The 19,688-nt window shown below is 44.7% G+C and overlaps 1 protein-coding gene across 2 annotated transcripts in view; it reads left to right on the top strand.

Moving 5' to 3' along the window:
- EVL (Enah/Vasp-like) overlaps positions 1-19,688 on the top strand; it is a 149,363-nt gene that overhangs the window by 11,111 nt on the left and 118,564 nt on the right. Inside the window, exon 1 of one of the 2 annotated variants that reach the window (XM_040256942.1) lies at positions 18,315-18,346. The exons of the other annotated variant lie outside the window; for it this stretch is intronic. Within the exon in view, the coding sequence (XP_040112876.1) occupies positions 18,330-18,346 (17 nt within the window). The 5' untranslated portion in view covers positions 18,315-18,329. Of the gene's footprint in view, positions 1-18,314; positions 18,347-19,688 lie in introns of those variants that run through there. 2 annotated transcript variants of the gene reach the window in all.

The following is a 19,688-nucleotide window of genomic DNA, read 5'->3' as shown; positions in this document are numbered from 1 at the left end:
GCCTGTCATTACCAGGGCCAGGGGTGTGTATATGTGTGTGTCAGCCTGTCATCACCAGGGCCAGGTGTGTGTCTGTGTGTGTGTGTTGGTCAGGCTCCCATCTCACAGGTCTGGTTATGTGCCAGGGAACTCTCTCTTCTGGGCCAAGGGCACTGTATCCGTTTGGAGTTCTGCAGAGTGCCGTGTGATTGTAGGGTACAGTGTCAGCAACCCAGGCACAAACATGGTCTTCGTATCACAGTGAGTCCGCACTGGCTAATACGCTGGAGTCCAAGCAGGTCTCTGAGCTTGCTGCTGTGGAATAGCCCGCACACCTCCAGGCGTCTCTGGCAGTCGTCCAGGGAGGCCGGCGGTGGAGCCGTGGCGCTGCTGTGTCGTGTCTTTGGCTCTTCTCTCTCGTCCTGTCTGCTTATTTTTAGACCTGTGTCATTACCATATTTATCTTGTGGGTGATTTTTTTTTTTTTTTTTAAGTACTTACATTTTGGCTGTGCAGCACATGAGATCTTACTTCCCCTATGAGGAATTGAACTTGCGCCCCCTGCAGTGGAAACTCAGAGTCTTAACCACTGGATTGCCAGAGAAGTCCCTGAGTGATGATTTTTAATATAAGCAATGTCATCTTTTTATTGGAAGTAATGTCATCTTGAATTTTGCTGGTTTGGCAGTTTTGTTTGTATCTAGTCACATAAATATAAGAAATTTTCAACTTAGTTTTTTAAGTTGCACCTGAATAAGCTACATGAAAATAAACCAGCATTGTTTCACAAGATTTTTTTCCCTTTAAAGGGAATCAGTCGTCTACCAAGTTTGAACCTTGCAGTAGACTGTAAGCTTGATGACTGTTAGTTGTTAATTGAAGATCATAAGTGCTAGGGTAGTGCAATAACAACTTGAAGAAGAGGGCCTCCAGCTTGCAGCTGGGCGAGGTGGGAAGGGCAGTGGTCCCCTCAGCAAACCACTGTTTCCTTTTCTCATCCTGAATGGAGAAGACCTTACAGAAATGACTTCTAGCAGCAGTTCTCATTTTTTCTGGTTTAAGTGGGACTTCCCTGGTGGTGTAGTGGCTGAGATTCTGCTTTCACAATGCAGGGCGCCCGGGTTCAATCTCTGATCAGGGAACTAGATCCCATATACCACGTGCAGCTAAGACCTGGCACAGCCAAATATTTTTTAAATGCAATTATATTGATTGTGGAGAATTTGAAAACATAGAAAGTATGAAGAAGACAATAAAAATCAGCATTGATCCTACTATTGAAGGAAGGAGAACCCATTAAACACGGGGTATAGTTCCTTTATCTTTCCCATGTGTGAGAGTGACATTTTCACAAAATTGATAATGTACTGTGTATTTGTATTGGGCATTTTTGCATTCAACATGTATGCATTTCCCCTTTGTTATGAATGTTCTTTGAAAACATTTAAAATGGCTAAATAAAAGTGTTTCAGATGATATACCATAATTTATTTATCAGTACCCCAAGTTTGGGACAGTTGGCTTCTTTTTAGAATATCATCATTGTAAACAACATGATAATGACTGCATGTTAAGTCTTAGAGTGCATCTCTGATTATTTCCTTAAAATAAGGTAGCAAAATAGTATTACTGGCACCAAAGTCTGTTGATATATATATCAGAATGTAAATTTTAAGCAGGAAAGAGAGAAAGATAATGTTAATGAAAGGAAGTTTATATTCCTGGTCTTGGAGGTTCCTCTCCCCAGAAGTTTGAGGATTAGAAATAAATGGTGTGGTTGCACCTGTTCGCCAGTTGGGGGAGCCCTGGTCCCGAGTCCCCTGAAACAACTGTGTATGAAGATGGATTATCTGTCTTTGTCTTTAAGGCTGTGTGAAAGATGTCTATTCTTGGGTTTGGACTTAAAGTAGGAATGTGAATGAACTTTTTTTTAATATTGATTTAGGCCACCTTTTGTCCCTCATATTCTAAGCAGCCTGGGTTTTAGAGTCTAATAGACCTGGATTCTGCCCCAGAGCCACTCTTTACCAGCTGACTAACTTGGTGCAAATTGCTTAACCTTTATGACCCTTCGCTTTTCTCAAATATAAATGAGGATAATCCTGCTTTCTTCTTAAGTTTGCAAGGCTCAAACAAGAATACATAAAAAGTTCTCAGTGTATGATGTTCAATAAAAGTTAGCTGTTTACCTCCCCCAGCTCACCTTGTTATGTCTGTGAGGAAGATAAATCCTGGACGATCTGGGACAGTTTTCTGATTTCAGATTTTTTGCCCTTTTGTCACATTGCTGCCTAACTTATCTACCATAGGTGATGATTTTTTGCTTTAGAAACCACAGTTGCTGTTGCTACTTCAGCTTCTAAAAATGATTCAGGGACATTCTCTATAAAAGACACAAAATATAACTACTGAAATAAAGACAAAACAGGCATGTTATTTTGGGGTAGAGAAGATGATTGTACTAAGAAAATTTAGATGCAGAAATAGTTACTGCAGTTGAGCAGTTGACTGTGGAATTGACGGACGTGGTAGCAGAAAGCACAGTGGGAGCCGCTGGGACACGTGTCCCGAGTGTCTCAGAGGAGATGGACACTGTCCCTTACAGGGGCCGGCTTGGGGAGCCTCTTAGCCTCTGCAGTCTTCCCCTTGTCACACATTTTTCCCGGGCGCACACCCTGTACAGCTTCTGGCACCTCGCACTCTATGTGCGCTGTGCTCCATCCTGGGCTCTCTGTGGAGCTGTGTTGCCGGGGTCCAGCCCCTGTGGATCCAGGGTAATTTGAAGGTGGGGACGGAATCGTCGTCCTAGGAAAAAACTTATTTAATTACAGATATAGAGAGAGATTAGAAACGGATAGTGTAGTAGGAAAATTAGTGGAGAAAAAAAGGCTGAATAACTTGGTTTACGTGGAATACCAGTCACCACCTACGTAGGCCACAGACGTCTTTCCGTTCTCCCGAAGGAGAAGAGGCACTGAGGCCTCCCTGGTCCGATCTTAGAAGCCCAGGCAAAATTAGCAGGCTTGGTGAGTACCCACGTACCAGATGGGAATTCAGCCAGAAAGATGGAGAGCAAGAAAGAAGCGACATGAGGGAATCGGTCTTTCCAGAAACTGATCCCATTTCTTTATTTTTCAGGTTTGCTTATATACTTTTTGTTATACATAGGGGTGAATACAGAGTCATGCGGGGGTCAGCAGTCCTGACCTTTATCAAAATCAGGTGCTTCACATAAATGTATAAAAAAAGGTCTTAGGGGTTTTACATCATCTGGCCATGAGGCCTGCTGACATTTTATGATCCTTTCTTTCTGATAACCAAAAGACTTATTTTTCCAAGGGTGTTTTTTTCTTAAACCAGGCACCACCCTCCAAATAAAGTTGCATTCCTATAGGGTCAGGGTGTAGTGGGTTGCAACTAAGAAAGGAATTTATTTAACCTAAGGTTAACATGATTAATCTTAAAGGTTAATACTTATTTCTCCTATATGCTAGTTATATTCATTATAAGGGCAGGGAATATGGAGATTTAGCAGCAAACATCAGCCCAACAAATGAAAACCCTTCACCAATGTTCCCCTTAAGATCTATTTAGTCTTAAGATAGTGATAAAATTACATTTTTGCATAGCAAGGACACAGTGACTTATAACAAAGTACAGTGATCTATAACAAAAGAGAAAATTCATTAGCTCAAAAGGTCTAGTATTGCTAACATCAGACACTACTATATTTCCTTTTCTATATTCCAAATACATTAATATATTCCCAAGTGCCTAAGGATATGGAGGCCTGGCGGCATTCATTGACTTAACAATGAGAAATGCCCTATGCTAATTAAGACTTTCAAGATACTCCAAACTCTGCTGTTTAAGGTTGAGAGGTAGTAAACAATCATGTGGTAGTGGCAGGAGTACGGATAATCCTGTCACCCAAGCTAGTCTGCCAGCAGAGAGGTTTGACCTGAGACACCCTTGTCACACCCAGGGCAGGGAATTAGCAGCAATTATTGGCACAACAAATGAAAAACCCTTCAACAATATAATTCCTAACCAACCCACTGTACTAATAATTTCTAACTTCCCCAAAGAATCTGCCTTTAGTAAGTCTAAGACATCTTGTGCCTCTCACCATTGGGAGGGTGTAAACAATCACATGTGGCCCAATGAACCTATACAGGCGGGCTAGATAACCTTCTGAGGAGTTCATAAGTTGAAACACTCTTGTCACGCCCAAGAATTTTTATTGACTTGGAGCTGTAAGTTAACTCCTTCTCAGAGAGAGGTAATGGGGGTCAGCCCCCCGTAAAGTCAGAGGTATAGGTGAGAGCAGGAAACAGTAAAGTAGGTAGACTCTGGTTTTGGGGGTAGATGCTCGGGAACAGGGGGTTTCCTGAGGCTTGATCCGCCTTTGCATATGCCGAAGCCTCCTTCCTCGTGACCTTTGCCATAGGCGGAGTTCCTCACACTGGCTCCCGGCACTGTGTCTGTCTCTGTCATCTAGTTCCCATTCTCTCTCAAAGGATCCTTAAATAAGCAGAGGTCTGAGGGACCAGCTCATGAGTTAACCTGAGGTCAGCTGCTTCCTTTTCCTCTTCAGCTTGCTTAGTGCCTAGCCTTCAAATCTTAGCTGCAATGCCACTTCCTCAGGGAGGCAGTCCTTGACCCCTACCGTGACTGAGGGCCCTTTCTTGTTTGCTCTGTGGGATTCCATATTTCCTCTGCTGTTACTCTTTTCATAATTATTATACTTACCTTTTTCAGCCCAAGCCTCATCGAGAGTTACACCTATTTCGATCTCTGTTGGGTCCCAAGAGCCTAGCACTGTGCCTGGTGCTTGGTAGATGCTTCATGAAAATCGATGCTGCCACTTGTACCACAAATGGGCAATAAATCATGACATTCATTCTTCCTCGTCATGGGTCCTTCCAAGTACAACATTCCAGGCAGCTCCCAAATGGGAGATGCTGGCATGCAAGATGAAAACGTTCATTATGTGCTTGATGAATTCCTGGGGTGACAGTGCTCATATCTGGTGGTTCCCTACCGCTGCCAGGAGGCAGGCTTTGTTTATTCATGTGTGGATGGGTTCTTTTTTCCTGTTTTTTTTTTTTCTTTGTAAGGACACTGTGACTCTCGGTGTCCCTGGTGTTTCTCAGACTTTAATGTGCGTAGGAATCACCGTGTGTCCTTCCAAAATGCAGACCCCAGGCCCCATTGCTGGGGACAGAGGAATGCTTTTCATAAGCCTTTTTTTTTTCTTTTTATTAATAGAATTTACGTGTTAAAGCAACTTTAAACTTATGGAAAAATTAAGCAGAGAGTACGGAGAGTTCCCATACACATATCTCCACTGGTACCGTTTCCACGGTTAGCATCTTACGTGGTCCATTTGTTGTATTTAGTGAACTACTATTGATAACAGTATTAATAGCTGGAGTCCATAGTTGTTTGTTGGACCTAATGTCCTTTTTCTGTTCCATGTTCTGATCCCGAATACCACATTACATTTAGTTCTTAAATCTCCTTAGGCTCCTCGGTTGTGATAATTTTTCAGATTGCCTCTATTTTTTGATGATCTTGGCTATTTTGAGATGTACTTACTTAGATATGTTGCAGGATGCCCTTCTGTTGGGATTTGTTTCATGTTTTGCTCATGTTTAGCCTGGGGTTGTTTGGGGCGGGAAGATTATGGAGAAAGTGACATTCCATTCCACATTACAGAGGGTGCTCTATCACTGTGGATGTTGACCTTGATCACCTGGCTGAAGCGGCGTTCCTCAGGTTTCATCCTTGTAAAGTTATTCTTTCATTCCCCTTTTCATGCTGTCCTCTTTTCAAAACAGTCCTTGTCCATGTTGTCGTTGTTCAGTCACTAGGTCGTGTCTGACTTTTGCAGCCCCATAGACTGTAGCCCACCAGGCTCCTCTGTCCGTGGGATTTCCCAGACAAGAATCCTGGAGTGGGCTGCCATTTCCTATTCCAGGGGATCTTTTTGACCCAGAGATCGAACCTGCATCTCCTGAACTCTTTACCACTGAGGCACCAGGGAAGCCCAATGCTGTTGCGTAGCCCATGCTTAAAGAGGAGGGAATTATGATCCTTCTGATGAATGGTTTTTAAATTTTAATAATTAAATGTTTATTTTTATGTGTATTAGGAAAAAATCACTGCATACGGTTGTGAAGCTCGCTCAGTCGTGTCCGACTCTTTGTGACCCCAAGGACTGTAGCCTACCATGCTCCTCCATCTGTGGGATTTTCCAGGCAAGAATACTGGAGTGGGTTGCCATTTCCTTCTCCAGGAGATCTTCCCAACCCAGGAATCAAACCCGGGTCTCCCGCATTGTAGGCAGATGCTTTACCACCTGAGCCACCAGGGAAGCTCTGCATCAGACTAGTGGTATTAGTGGTTTTTTAACTGGGTTCTCTAGAAAACTACCCAAGATGAAGGCTTGTTTGTGTTTGGAAGAGGGCATAGGATTGACATTTGGGGGAGGGAAGGGTGATATGTCCATTAGGTCCCGTCTTCATTTGGCAGAGGAGTGCCCCCCATGGCATATATTGCCCCTGCTGGTGCTCTCAGTGGGTCCCGAGAGGGCACACATGGCAGCTCTCTGGGGCCACAACAGACCCCCCTCCCACCCCCAGGCAGGCACTGGACACAGGTCAGAGCCCAGACAAAACTGGTTGCCTCAGGGATGGCTGGAATAAAAACAGTTAAGGAGGGAGGAGCTGAAAGGATGCAGACGCGAGGTGCTTAATGCATGTGACTTTGTGGGTATTTCTGTTTTAGTTTTTTTTTGCTTTACTGCATCTCGATTTTCAGTCATGGCTAGAAAGTTTTCTACGTCCCCAGGTTGAATTCACCTGTGTTTTTTTTTTTCTAGTACCTGTATCATTTCTTTTTTCTTTTCAAACTTTTAAGTCTTTGATCCGCTTGGAATTCAATATATAGGTTTGAGAGCCAGATCCAATTTTAGACTTTTCCATCTCGTTTTTCAGTTACCTCAGTACAGCTTATTAAAAATTCCATTTTCTCCCAGTGTTTTTAGATTCTGTCCTTTGTCATATTTAATTAATTTGACCCATTTCTGGAGTTTCTGTTATGTTCCATTTCAGTTCAGTTCAGTCGCTCAGTTGTGTCTGACTCTTTGTGATCCCATGAACCGCAGTACGCCAGGCCTCCCTGTCCATCACCAACTCTCGGAGTCCACCCAAACCCATGTCCATTGAGTCGGTGATGCCATCCAACCATCTCGTCTTCTGTCGTCCCCTTCTTCTCCTGCCCTCAATCTTAGGTTCCATTGGTCTGTATTTATTTGTGTGCCAATATCTCATTTGATTAAAGAGGCTCTATCGTGTGTTTTAATATTTAGGAGGGCTAATCCTCTCTTACTGCTTTGGCGAGTTGATTTTAAAGAAAATGATCAATTAATAGCACTCACGTTAAACAGATGGGACAAAAATCATGGCCAAATAGTGCTTTAACCCAAAGGAACAAATCCAGAATGGCATGATTCAGGCATCTGAATGCCCCTTGGGACAAGTTCTCACTTATAGCGTGATATGTTTGGCTTTTGAATATGCATCCGAGGAGGCATCTGTGAGGCTGGAGGACACTCAACAGTCAGTGTGACCCCTCAGGATAGGATTGTCAGCACAGTCAAGGCACCCTTAACCTCAGTCACCCTGTCTCCCAAAGTGTGAGTGAAGCTGGCTTATTTTGGAGGGTTTTACGTGTAAAAAATACTCATTTGTCAAACCATAGAAAATTAGATTCAGAAACTTAGAAATTCTCTAAGTCCAGTGGTTTTTTTTTTTTTTTTTTTTTTTTTGTCCAGTGGTTTTTAACCCTCACTGGGCATCAGAAACAGTTGAAAAGGCCTTCTTCCCCACCCCCGCTTCCAGTGCGAGGGCCCTGCCTTAGAGAGTCCATTAATCTGAAATATAGTGTTTTGTTGTTGTTACTTTATTTAAAATCTCTAGTTAAATATGCAGCCAGAGTTGAGAACTGCTGATCTAGTCCTGAGATCAAGACTGGGTCTGGTTTCTCTGAAAGGTAGCACGTGCTCAGTAAATGTTTGTTGACTGGCGCATGAGCGCCCTATGTCTCAGATGAGAAATAGCTCGTTTCTCAGACTCCAGAGGCCTTGCCTAGGCCACATAGATTGTGTGCTTAGTTGCTCAGTCGTGTCCGGCTCTTTGCGGCCCCATGGACTGCAGCCCGCCAGGCTCCTCTGTCCATGCAGATTCTCCAGCCAAGAGTACTTGGAATGGGTTGCCATGCTCTCCTCCGGGGGATCTTCCCAACCCAGGGATTGAGCCTAGGTCTCCCGCTTTTCAGGCAGATTCTTTACCATCTGAGCCAGGGACATGAAGCTCATTTTTCTTGTTTTTTCACTCTTCTTCACCCATGGTTTCCTCTTTAGTTACAGGCCAAAGTAGGCCAGAGCATTTGCTCTCTTGATTCACGAGTTCATTTTTATGACCTCAGCCCCAGTTCCTCCTGTTCAGTACAGCAGAAACTTGAGAATGAGCCTTAGACTTTGTAGTGAGAGAATTGGACTGTGCTGAAATTTCAGCCTGTGTTCAGTGTCCGCCCACCTATCGGTGGGGATCAAGGAGGGGCGGGGAGGAGGAGCAAGGGCCCAGGGACCGGCTTTCCCGTGTGTCTGTTAGTGGGGCTCCAGGTCTGGGGGTTTACAGCACCTAGGTTCTAGCTGTCTCATTTTTTGAAGGGAGCTCCATGCCTCCCATTCCAGCCGTGAGGCCCGTTAGATTTCAGATTACAGGGCTTGATTAAATTAGTTTTGATTGATGCTTTGTTTTAATTAGGTCTTTATGGTTTTCTGTCAGTCAACAGTAGTGCCAGCTCTGTTTTCTCACACTCCAGATTGCTTCATCGCCTGATTTGGTTAGTTCCCTGGGAAAAACTCAAATTTCAGAACTGCAGAAGTTGTAGACGTCAACTAGAGAAGACTCGAATTACACCAGTGTTTTATGTTAGAAAGTTGCCGTCTGGTTCAGTTTTGAACAAGGCTTTTGTACTAGATTGGGGATTCCACTTCTGGTGGTGTCCTATCAGATCACTTGGGCCTAAGACCTACTAAGGACAAGACAAGGTGAAAAGTTGAGAAAGAATTGTCAGTTTGAGGGCATAGGAGAACCACAGGCAGAAGGAATTTTCAGAGCCAAGGTGTAGGTAGAGATGTCAGGTAACCCTACATTTGGCACCATTTCTTTTCTTGAAGCAATTGTCAGTGCTGAAAGTGTCAACTGAGAAGATGATTAGAGCTTTAGGCAGATTCATGGACGGGAAATTTTTTTAAAAGTTGGTGCACACCCTTGCTGAGGAGAAGCCCTAGTAAACACCCCAGTTTTCCTAAGGGCTCTTCTTAGGGACAAGAGTGAACTGGACACAGACTGGCCCTCTCAGGAGTTGGAGCACTGCTTTGTCTCATCTCTGTGCCTAACTAGACTAAGGTGGTCTGGAGTAGCTTGTGCCTCTGACCTACCTGCATGTCAGAAACAAAAGCAAATCCTCTAGGAGCCTGGAATTATCTGTGCACTTCTCATATGCAGTCATTGTCATTCGGTCAAGAATTATAATAAAATAATCAGACTTGGATTTTAAAAGAAATGTGATTAGTATGTCTAAGGAGATAAGTTGTGTTTAACCTTTTCTTGTTCACCATGGTCATTTCAGCTTAGAGGCCAACTCAGACTCCTGGACAAGAGTGTTTATAGTTTTCAGTGGCGGGCCAGTGTGAACAAGTGTGGCTGTGTGTGGCTGCCAGTTGTCCTTGGGCATATTTGCATGGTTGAGACATTACTTTGCCAACAAAGGTCAGTCTAGTCAAGGCTATGGTTTTTCCAGTAGTCATGTATGGATGTGAGAGTTAGACTGAAGAAAGCTGAGCACCGAAGAATTGATGCTTTTGAACTGTGGTGTTGGAGAAGACTCTTGAGAGTCCCTTGGACTGCAAGGAGATCCAACCAGTCCATTCTAAAGGAGATCAGTCCTGGGTGTTCTTTGGAAGGAATGATGCTAAAGCTGAAACTCCAGTACTTTGGCCACTTCATGTGAAGAGTTAACTCATTGGCAAAGACTCTGATGCTGGGAGGGATTGGGGGCAGGAGGAGAAGGGGATGACAGAAGATGAGATGGCTGGATGGCATCACCGACTCGATGGATGTGAGTCTGAGTGAACTCTGGGAGTTGGTGATGGACAGGGAGGCCTGGCGTGCTGCGATTCATGGGGTCGCAAAGAGTCGGACACAACTGAGCGACTGAACTGAACTGAATCATCTTTGCTTAATCCCCTACTGTGTAGCTTTGAGGTAAGGACAGGAGAGAAATTAGAGTAATGATCATAGGCATTTAGATCTTAGAACTAGAAGAGCCCCTGGAGGTCAGTATTTTTGTTTTTATCTTTGAGAGACATGTACATTGTTGAGCTTGGCTTAGGCAATGTGAACACACACGGATGTTACTTTACATGGTAGAGCTGATGTTAAACACTTAATGAAAATATAATTTCAGTAAATGTGACTACCCTTTTCTTGGCCACACCACACAGCTTGTGGTATCTTAGGTTTCCCAACCAAGGATCGAACCTGGGCCCCCAGCAGTCAGGTACGGTACCAAGTTCTAACCATTGGACAGTCAGGGAATTCCCTAAATGTGACTACTTTAAAATTACTTCAGAATTTTAAATTTATTACTGTAGTAAATGTGAGTTGTTTTTTTTAAAGTATAGACTTCTCTTATAAATACATAACTACTCTTCATCTATTTTCGTGTAGCATATCTGCTTAAAAATTTACTTGAAAGGTAGATTCTGAGTACTTGAAAGGCACTAGGGATCAGGCAGTGAGAGTTGGGCCTTGTGTGTTACTACGTAGCCGAGAAGGGGGGATGGGGCATCTGAGGTGAAAGTGCCGGAAAACAGGTCTGGTCACCACAGTGTTTGTTTACTTATTTACTGCATTTGTAATGGGCGTGACTAGGGTCTTTCATCCTCTGTGTTGGTTCTTCTCTTTTGCAGTTCTTTGTACTGGTTTATTATCGCTTGAAGACAATGGTCTGCAGACGTCTTTCATTAATTTAGTTTAATGTTCTCAGTTCTTCAAGTTATTCATGATTTATCTCTAATTAGTGGTCCTTTTGAGGGCTTCCCTTTCACTGAGCTCTGACCCACTGACATCATTAGTGAAAGTCTCTTAGTTGTGTCAGACTCTTTGAGACCCCATGGACCACCCATGGAATTCTCCAGGCCAGAATACAGAGTGGGTAGCCTTTCCCCTCTCCAGGGGATCTTCCCAATCCAGAGATCGAACCCAGGTCTCCCGAATTGCAGGTGGATTCTTTACCAGCAGAGCCACAAGGGACATTATTAGCATTTAAAAATTTAAATTCTCTAACATTAGCCTGAACACAGAAAAATATTGGGCCTGGCACTCAGTTGAAACCCTTGATACAAAACGGAAACACCACGCTTGGAGCCTCTGTGCCTGTAAACAGGTGAAAATCAAATGTACCCGTTCTTGTACTAGCCGAGATTTCTGACTGAGCATCGTTAGGGACTTCCTATCCTAGGAAGAAGGAAAGTGCCCTCCTGGATTTGTGTCACTGTGAGTGTGAACAGGACACTGAAGACAGCTCCGGCTAGAAGAGCAGCAGCAGAAAGAGAACCACCTGGAGAGCGTGAGGCACCCCAGAGTGGCCGCATCTGTGGGTGGTGAGGCAGGCCGCATCCCGGGGACCACACAGGCGGACAGGGTCACTCGCCGGGTTTTATCAAGTCCCCGGTGCTGATTGCTGGGCTGTGGGTAGAAGCCATGACTATCCACACATGTAGCTTACCGCCAGGAAGCTAGAGCGCAGGTACCTCACACTCGGTGAGCCTAAACCTAGACTCACTACTGCTGTCTTTATGAGCAGTTGGTTTTTGACAAAGATGTCAAGAAAATTCAAGGGGGAAAACAGCCTCTTCAGCAAATGCTGGGACACTTGATTATCAACATACAGAAGTTGAATCCCCTACTTCCATATACAAAATTTAACTTTTAGATTATGACCTTAAATGTTGAAGGTAAACCTTTTTTTTTCTTTTTTTTTAAATTAATATGTCTTTCTTTACTTATCTGTATTTTTGGCTGTGCTGGGTCCCCGTTGCTGCGGGAGGGCTCTCGCCACTCTAGTTGCGGTGCTGGGGCCTCTCGTCGCGGGGGCTTCCCTAGAGTCACTGCAGCCTGGGTGCTCCAGAACACGGGCTCCTTGGTTGTGGGACGTGGACTCGGTTGCCCCTCGGCATGTGGGATCTTCCCGGACCAGCATCCCTTGCATTGCACTAACCAGTGGACCACCAGGGAAGCCTGCTAAAACTTTCTTACAGGAGAAAATATAAGAGTAAATCTTGAATTCAGCAATGTTTTTTTAGATGTAACACCAAAACACAAATCATAAAAGAAAAAAAATAAATTGGATTTCATCTAAATTAAAAAGTTGAGCTGCAAATCATACTGTTAAGAAAGTGAGAAGACAACTCACACAATGGAAGAAAGTACCTGATAAGGGATTTACATCTAAAATACACAAGGAAGGCTTCCAACTCAGTAATAAAAACACAGCCCACCTTAAAGGGGAGCAAATGATTCAAATGGACGCTTCTCCAGAGAAGAGATACACATGGCCAGTAAATACGCGAACAGGTGCTCAGCATCATTAGCTATGAGGAAGCACACACCAGACCACAGTGAGGTACCACTGGCTTCTCGCTGGACTCAGAAGGATGGATGAGGGCTTCCCCAGTGGTCCAGGGGTAAAGAATCTGCCTGCCAATGCAGGGATGCAGGTTCGATCCCTGGTCTGGGAAGATTCCGCATGCCTCAGAGCAACTAAGCCTGTAAGCCGCAACTGCTGAGCCTTTGTTCTAGAGCCTGTGCTCAGCAGCAAGAGAAGCCACTGCAATGAGAAGCTCGGGCCCCTCAGGGAAGGGTAGCCCCCCGCTCTCTGCAACTAGAGAAAGCCTGCTTGCAACAGTGAAGACCCAGCACAGCCAAAAATGAATTTTCTTTTTAATAAAAGGACAGGTAATAACAAATGTTGATGAGGATGTGGATAATTAATCTTCACACATTGGGTAAGTGACTGTGTCGATAAATCTCACGTTGGAAACCTTAAACATTGCCTGGGGAGAATGTACAGTTGCTTTGGAAAACAGTCTGGTAGTTCTTCAAAATGTTAAACATAGAGTTCCTTATGTCTCAGTGTTTCCACGTTGAGGCATATACCCAAGAGAAATGAAATGTACCTCCGTACAAAACTTTACATAAATGTTCATAGGAGCTTTATTTGTAGTGGTCAAACAGTGAAAACGACCCAAATGTCTACATCCTGATGAATGGATCAATAAAATGTGGTACAGTGGGATATTATTCAGCAATAAAAAAGGAACGAGGTGCCCATCCTGATAAAACATGGGTGAACCTTGAGAATATTATGCTGTGAGAAAGAAGCCAGTTACAAAAGACCGCATACTGTGTGATTCCATTTATATGAAATGTCCAGAAGAGGCAAGTTTGTAGGGACAGGAAGTAGGTTAGTAGGTGCTGAGGTTAAGGGGTGAGAATGGGGAGTGGCTGCTGGTGGGTGTGAGGTTTTTGTTTGGGGGGGTGATAAAAACAATGTAAATTTAGATTGCAGGGATGGTCACACTGCCCTTGTAAGTATACTAAACAGTCAGTGAATTGTGTACTTTATATGGGTTACTTCTATGGAATAAAAATCTCTTTCTAAATAAATCTGCTAAAAAAAACAACAACACAAAAACCTGAACGCACTGCTCTCTTTCGCAGACTTTTCTTCCCGAATCCTCATTCTCAGTGAGCTGTGAGCTGTGGCCCGAACTGAAACCTGGAGGCTTGATGAAGTCACTCCCTCCCTCCCCCAGATCCAGGCGGATGCGCCGTTAGCATTTCTGTTGCCCTTTCTCTGGAGCTGCGATACTGATGTAAATAGGTCTTCATCGTTGTTTAAGTGCCACAGTCACGTTCCACTTTCCTTCTTTACCTCTCTCATTGTCTCCTCGGTGTTTGGTTAAATTGTCAATACTCAACTCTGAGTTCATATTCTCTTCCTAAGTTTCTTCAGAATATTTCTGTGTCTTTCTGGATAAAGTTATAACTTCTTAGCATAGTTTACGAAGCCTTGGGTGAACTAGGCTCTCTCTGCCTCTTCGGGTTGGTTTCCTCTGTTCTGCATGTTTATAAGGAACCTACCCTCACGTGTTCTTTGTATACGATAGCCTTCCTGATGGTGATGCCGATTTCAAGTGGTCAGCCGGCACATGTGGTGCCGTGTGGGACAGCGCAGACTATGGAGTTTCTATTACTGCATCGTAAGCACTCACTAAATGAATGAATCTTCACTCAGTAAACATTTCCTGAGTGAATGAGTGTGATCATAGCCGTTACCTGTGACAGGAGCTCACCCAGCGTCTGCTCTTATAATTTTGGTGGTTAGGTGCTCCCTGGGTTATTAGGTTACTAACCCAGCCCTAGGTGTCTCTCCGTTCTTCTTATATTCAGTGCGTATTTGCTTCTCTGAAAAATGTCTACTAATTGATCCAGGTCCTGCATCATCCATCACAGCACCCAAGTTATTAGACTGTGGCGGTCATTTCCTCGACTTTACCCTGGGTGAAACACCCTGCTCTCTGGAGAACAGGCTCTAGTTTGTCTGTGGTTTCACACATTGTTGACTGCAGATACGATGTGGCTGTGGTGAGACCGGTGCAGAATTCTGATAGGTATGTTTCTGGTTGTGCGGCCCTGATTGCTGTGAGTTTCAGAATCTTGCACAAAGTCCAGTGAGGAGGCAGTTGCAGGCTGAAAGAATTATTCACCAAAAGTACGTTGAATAAGCTCAAGACTCTTCAAGCTTTTTTTGGAGGGGAGCATTTTCTGTCACCAAGTTTGTGACAAGTAAATTGTCTGAAAGTATTTCTTGCTTCATTACTATTAAGGCACCTCTGTTTTTAAATCACAAAAATAACTGATCATAGTAGAAAATTTAAAGGCAATGGGTCAGCAAAAACAAGAGGAAAAGCAGCCTCATCACGTCACCCAGGAGGGCCACTGTCGACTTTCTGCGCTGGGTCCTTTTCTTGTGACCACACACACGGTAAAGAAAGAAGTATATCTTGTGGATTTGTTCTGTGCATACAGCTCTGTGGTCTTGTTTATTTGCCAGTGCATCCTGTTTAATGGCATACTTGTGAAACAGTCTACTGCTTAGCTTTTTTCAACATTTTATTATGAAAATTTCCAGACCTCAAAAAATCGAATTATCCAGTAAATGCATATATTCCCACCACCATCCCACTGCATACGCTTTGTCACTTCTCTGTCCGTTTACCCACCTAGCCTCCTGGTGGTCCACATCATTTCTTTCAGAAGAGTTTCCCTTGTAACAGTTTGCTAGTAGTTTGTTGACTGGACGTATCTAGATGATCTAACCAGTCCTCACTGTTGGGTATTTAGGTTCTTCTCCATTTATATTATGGTGGTTCTCTCATTGTAGAGTTTTGAGATTTCTGGATATAAGTCAGAAATCTCCCTTCTGGTTACTCATTCCGAACATAAGCCATTTATCAGTTCTGTGATTTACCCCCATCTGTAGCTTGCCCCTTCATCTTCTTGGTGGCGTCCTGAAGCACGTACATCTTTTATTTAGATAAAGTCCAGCCCACCAACACTTGCTTCTGTGGATCCTGCTCTGCCCAACTCAAGATCAGGGAGATTCCCTCCTGTGTCTTCCTCTAGAGGTTTATAGTTTTAGCTCTTACACTAGGCCTGTGACCCTCCTCAGGATCGATGCGATCATGCGTGAGTATTCTATGAAGTAAGGGTCTCTGTTCATTTTTTGTAGAGGTTCTCCGTTGGTTCTGCACCGTCTGTTATAGCGCCTTTGTTGCAAGTCATTTGTGTACTCTTTCATGATTTGCTATAACATAAAATAAATTCCTCGTTTTTGTTTTATTCTTTTTTTTGGTGGCTTGAACAGCAGGCGTCTGCTTCTCACGGTTGTGGTGCCGAGGGAGACCATCTGCTTTTTTCTTTTCTGCCTCTGCTCCTTTCGGCTTCACTCGCCAAGCGTTCTGGAAATAGTGCCCTTGCCATGGCGGCTCCCATCTCAGTTACTGGTGGCGGGTAGTAGAGGCATGAGAGTGTGTAAAGAATCGGGGGCGGGGAGGGTGGCCCGCTTTTTACCCTTTCTCCTATCCACCAAGGGTGGTTATTTGCTTGGGAAAATAAGTTATAACTGTTAAAGAGTGCCTAACTGGTGAAAATTTCATAAGAACGACGATTGAATAGATGCTTTAACTGTGGAGAAAATGTTGTCTAGCTTGTGCTAGGATATCAGCAAATTTCAGAAACCTTTCTTAAGACTAAAAGTTTCCTCTACTACTCTCTCTTTTGAAGTCAGCTTTCTCCGGGCAGTCATCTAATCCTGTTTTATAGTTTGTGGAAATACGATTAAATGTAAAAGTGCAGCTTAGAAAGACCTGAACTCTGCTTCACCATTAATGTACTTAGTAATAGTAAGGATAGCAGGGACTTCCCCAGTGGTCTAGTGGTTAAGAATCCACCCTCCGGTGCAGGGGCTCAGGTTCGATCCCTACTCAGGGAACTAAGATTCCGCATGCCACGGGGGAGCTAAGTCCGTGCGCCACAACTAGAGAGCCCCATGCTGTGACAAAAATCCTGTGAAGTGTTAAAAATAGGAATAATAGTAAAGGATAGCGGTATGGCACCCCACTCCAGTACTCTTGCCTGGAGAATCCCATGGATGGAGGAGCCTGGTAGGCTGCAGACCATGGGGTCTTGAAGAGTCGGAAACGACTGAGCGACTTCACTTTCACGCATTGGAGAAGGAAATGGCAACCCACTGCAGTGTTCTTGCCTGGAGAATCCCAGGGACGGGAGAGCCTGGTGGGCTGCCGTCTGTGGGGTCGCACAGAGTCGGATATGACTGAAGCGACTTAGCAGCAGCTTATATTAATGAGTACTTTTCACATGCCCTCCGTGTTCCAACACTGAACATGATCCTCTGTTTATCTTGATGGTTCTCACAGAAGGTCGCTGAGGTGCTGCCACAGTCTCTTTTCATGCTGAGGAGCCTGGGGCACAGAGAGACCAGTGAGCTGCCCACCTGGTAGACTGCACGGGCCCCAGCAGGCCCCAGGTTTGAGAGTCCCAGCACGGTACAGCTCAGTACTGACAGTGCTGGAGCTCCAGACACTGTTTAACCTGTGATCCTTGCCTTCAGTTAATACTCGATAGTCCCCATGTTTTTTAAGCATTCATTTTTAAAAATTGGTTGTAAACATAATTGTTTACCCAGGTGTGGCTCTGCCAGCATATCTTGTATGGCTAATGTATAACAGACTGGCTTCTCTTTGAGTAATTTCAACCTTTGAGGGAGTTGAGAAGCGAAAGGAAAAGACAGTTCAGTTTCTTGTATCGGTTGCTGTTCTTGCCTAAAGGGCAGGGTGATGGCGTCCTGCACACATTAATCAGCGCGTAGGCTCATCCCTTACGTGTAATAGTCATGGTCCGGAGGTTGGGGGGTTTACTGCCAGAGTTGGGCATATGGTGTATTCTCAGTGTCCACTGACCTGGATTCTGGGAGAAGAAAGAAAGGCTTAGGACAGGGAGGGTATAGGGAGCAGGGATGAAGTAGGGTTGTCATGGAGACAGGCTGAGGATGGACGGAGGAGATCTGGGTTCTGCCGGTGCTCACCGGTGGTCGTGGTGAATCATTCCCCTCCTCTAGCCTTATCGTCATCACTGATCTATCTGTGAAAGGAGAGGATCGAACTAAATGATGTCCCAGGCCCAATACGGTGTGGCTTCTGTGGTTCTGTGGAGCTTTCTGACTCAGAACAGAACTCTTCAGGGTGCCGGACATCCACAATCAGGACAGCATAAGTCAGCGTGAGGTGATCCATGGGAAAGGTGAAGGAAGCTGCAGACTCTGCTCCCAGGGTCAGCCTCTGGCCCGGCCCCTGATGAAGCAAGACTGAAGGCGTGCTTTCTTCTCCCTCCGTCTGCACCTTTCCCAAACAGAAGTACCGTGTGAGGTCCCTCTCTGTTAGCAAGCAGGGCTGGCAGGATGAGGCTCGACTCTGGTCATGGCAAACCTCCTAAGCCCTGGGTCTGTGGCTTCCCCCTCTGTACAGTTAGGATGACAGCCCCACCTTGCTCACCGTGGCAGGGGCTCCTTTGGCCGCCTCTGAAGGTCCTGTGGACGTCGGCAGTCACTGAGGTGCTTCCCAGCCGGAGATGAGCGTGTCCGTGAGGTAAGGGTTCTGCTGGAGGCTCCAGCTTAGTCCTTCCTCTTAAACAGTGGGAAGAAGCAAGGGTTCCCACGGTCAGCATCAGAAGCCCAGAACCGCAAGCACCCAGCACTGAGGGCGGCTCCTCGGTTCCGTGCTGTACAGGCTGACCTAGACCAGGGTTTCTCGAGAGACAGTGATTGCAGGCAGATCAAGGCAGATTTTATTTTCAGGTAGATAGGGATTAGGGTATTCTAGGAAAGCTCATGAAGGTCAGTAAATTAGTACTAATTAATAAAATCCACATGGTTCTCAGGTTTAAAAAAAAAGTTTATTGGAGCCAAGAGGCTGTAAAATAAATCGACCCAAAAACTACCATAATAATCATAGTAATAAGTCTTTCTGGTTATAGTGCCTTACACTGTACAGAAAACTTTTACATGATTATCACAGCATCCCACAGGGTAAGTGAACATCATGCTCACTTTATAGCTGTAAAAACAGACTCAGAGAAGCCTGTCCAGTGCCACACAGTTTGCCTTCAGCAGACCTGGCACCAGACGAGAGAAGAGCTCACTTTTACTGAACTTCTGCTGAATGCAAACTCCTTTCCGTTTCACTGTCTCACTTGTTCGGTTGCTAAGCCGTGTCCAACTCTGCGACTCCATGAACTGCTGCATGCCAGGCTTCCCTGTCCTTCACTGTGTAATCCACATATAGTCTTGAGTTGGTATAATCCCATTATATAGATGAAGAAACTGAGGATCAAAGGGGCTAAAATAAGTTGTTCAAGCTTAACAACTAGGAAGTAACAGAACTGGTATTTGAAAATCTGGATTTTTAAAAGTATTTACTTATTTATTTAGCTGTGAAAGTTGCTCAGTCGTGTCCAACTCTTTGTGACCCCATGGTCTGTACAGTCCATGGAATTCTCCAGACCAAAATACTGGAGTGGGTAGCCTTTCCTTTCTCCAGAGGATCTTCCCAACCCGGGGATAGAACCCAGGTCTCTTGCATTGCAGGTGGATTCTTTACCTGCTGAGCCACAAGGGAAGCCATTTATTAGCTCTGCTGAGTCTTATTTGCAGCTTGGGAATGCCTAGTTGCATCATGTGGGAATCTAGTTCCCTGACTTGGGATCGAACCCAGGCCCCCTGTATTGGGAGTGCGGAGTCTTAGCCACTGGACTACCAGGGAAGTCCCCAGAACTGGTATTTAAATTCAGCTGCTGTTTGGCTCCAAAACTCAGCACTGCTGCACTCTCTTGCCTATCAATTCATCTGTTCTTTCATTCATTCAACAGGTGTTTATTCTGTACCTGGTAGTATTTCAGGCCTAGAGTCTCAGGCTCCACAGCTTGCTCTCA

Source organism: Oryx dammah, unplaced genomic scaffold (assembly GCF_014754425.2).
Source record: "Oryx dammah isolate SB20612 unplaced genomic scaffold, SCBI_Odam_1.1 HiC_scaffold_16, whole genome shotgun sequence".
Lineage (NCBI taxonomy): Eukaryota > Metazoa > Chordata > Mammalia > Artiodactyla > Bovidae > Oryx > Oryx dammah.
The sequence above is the reverse complement of the archived record's forward strand: the minus strand, read 5'-3'. Positions and strand labels throughout refer to the sequence as shown.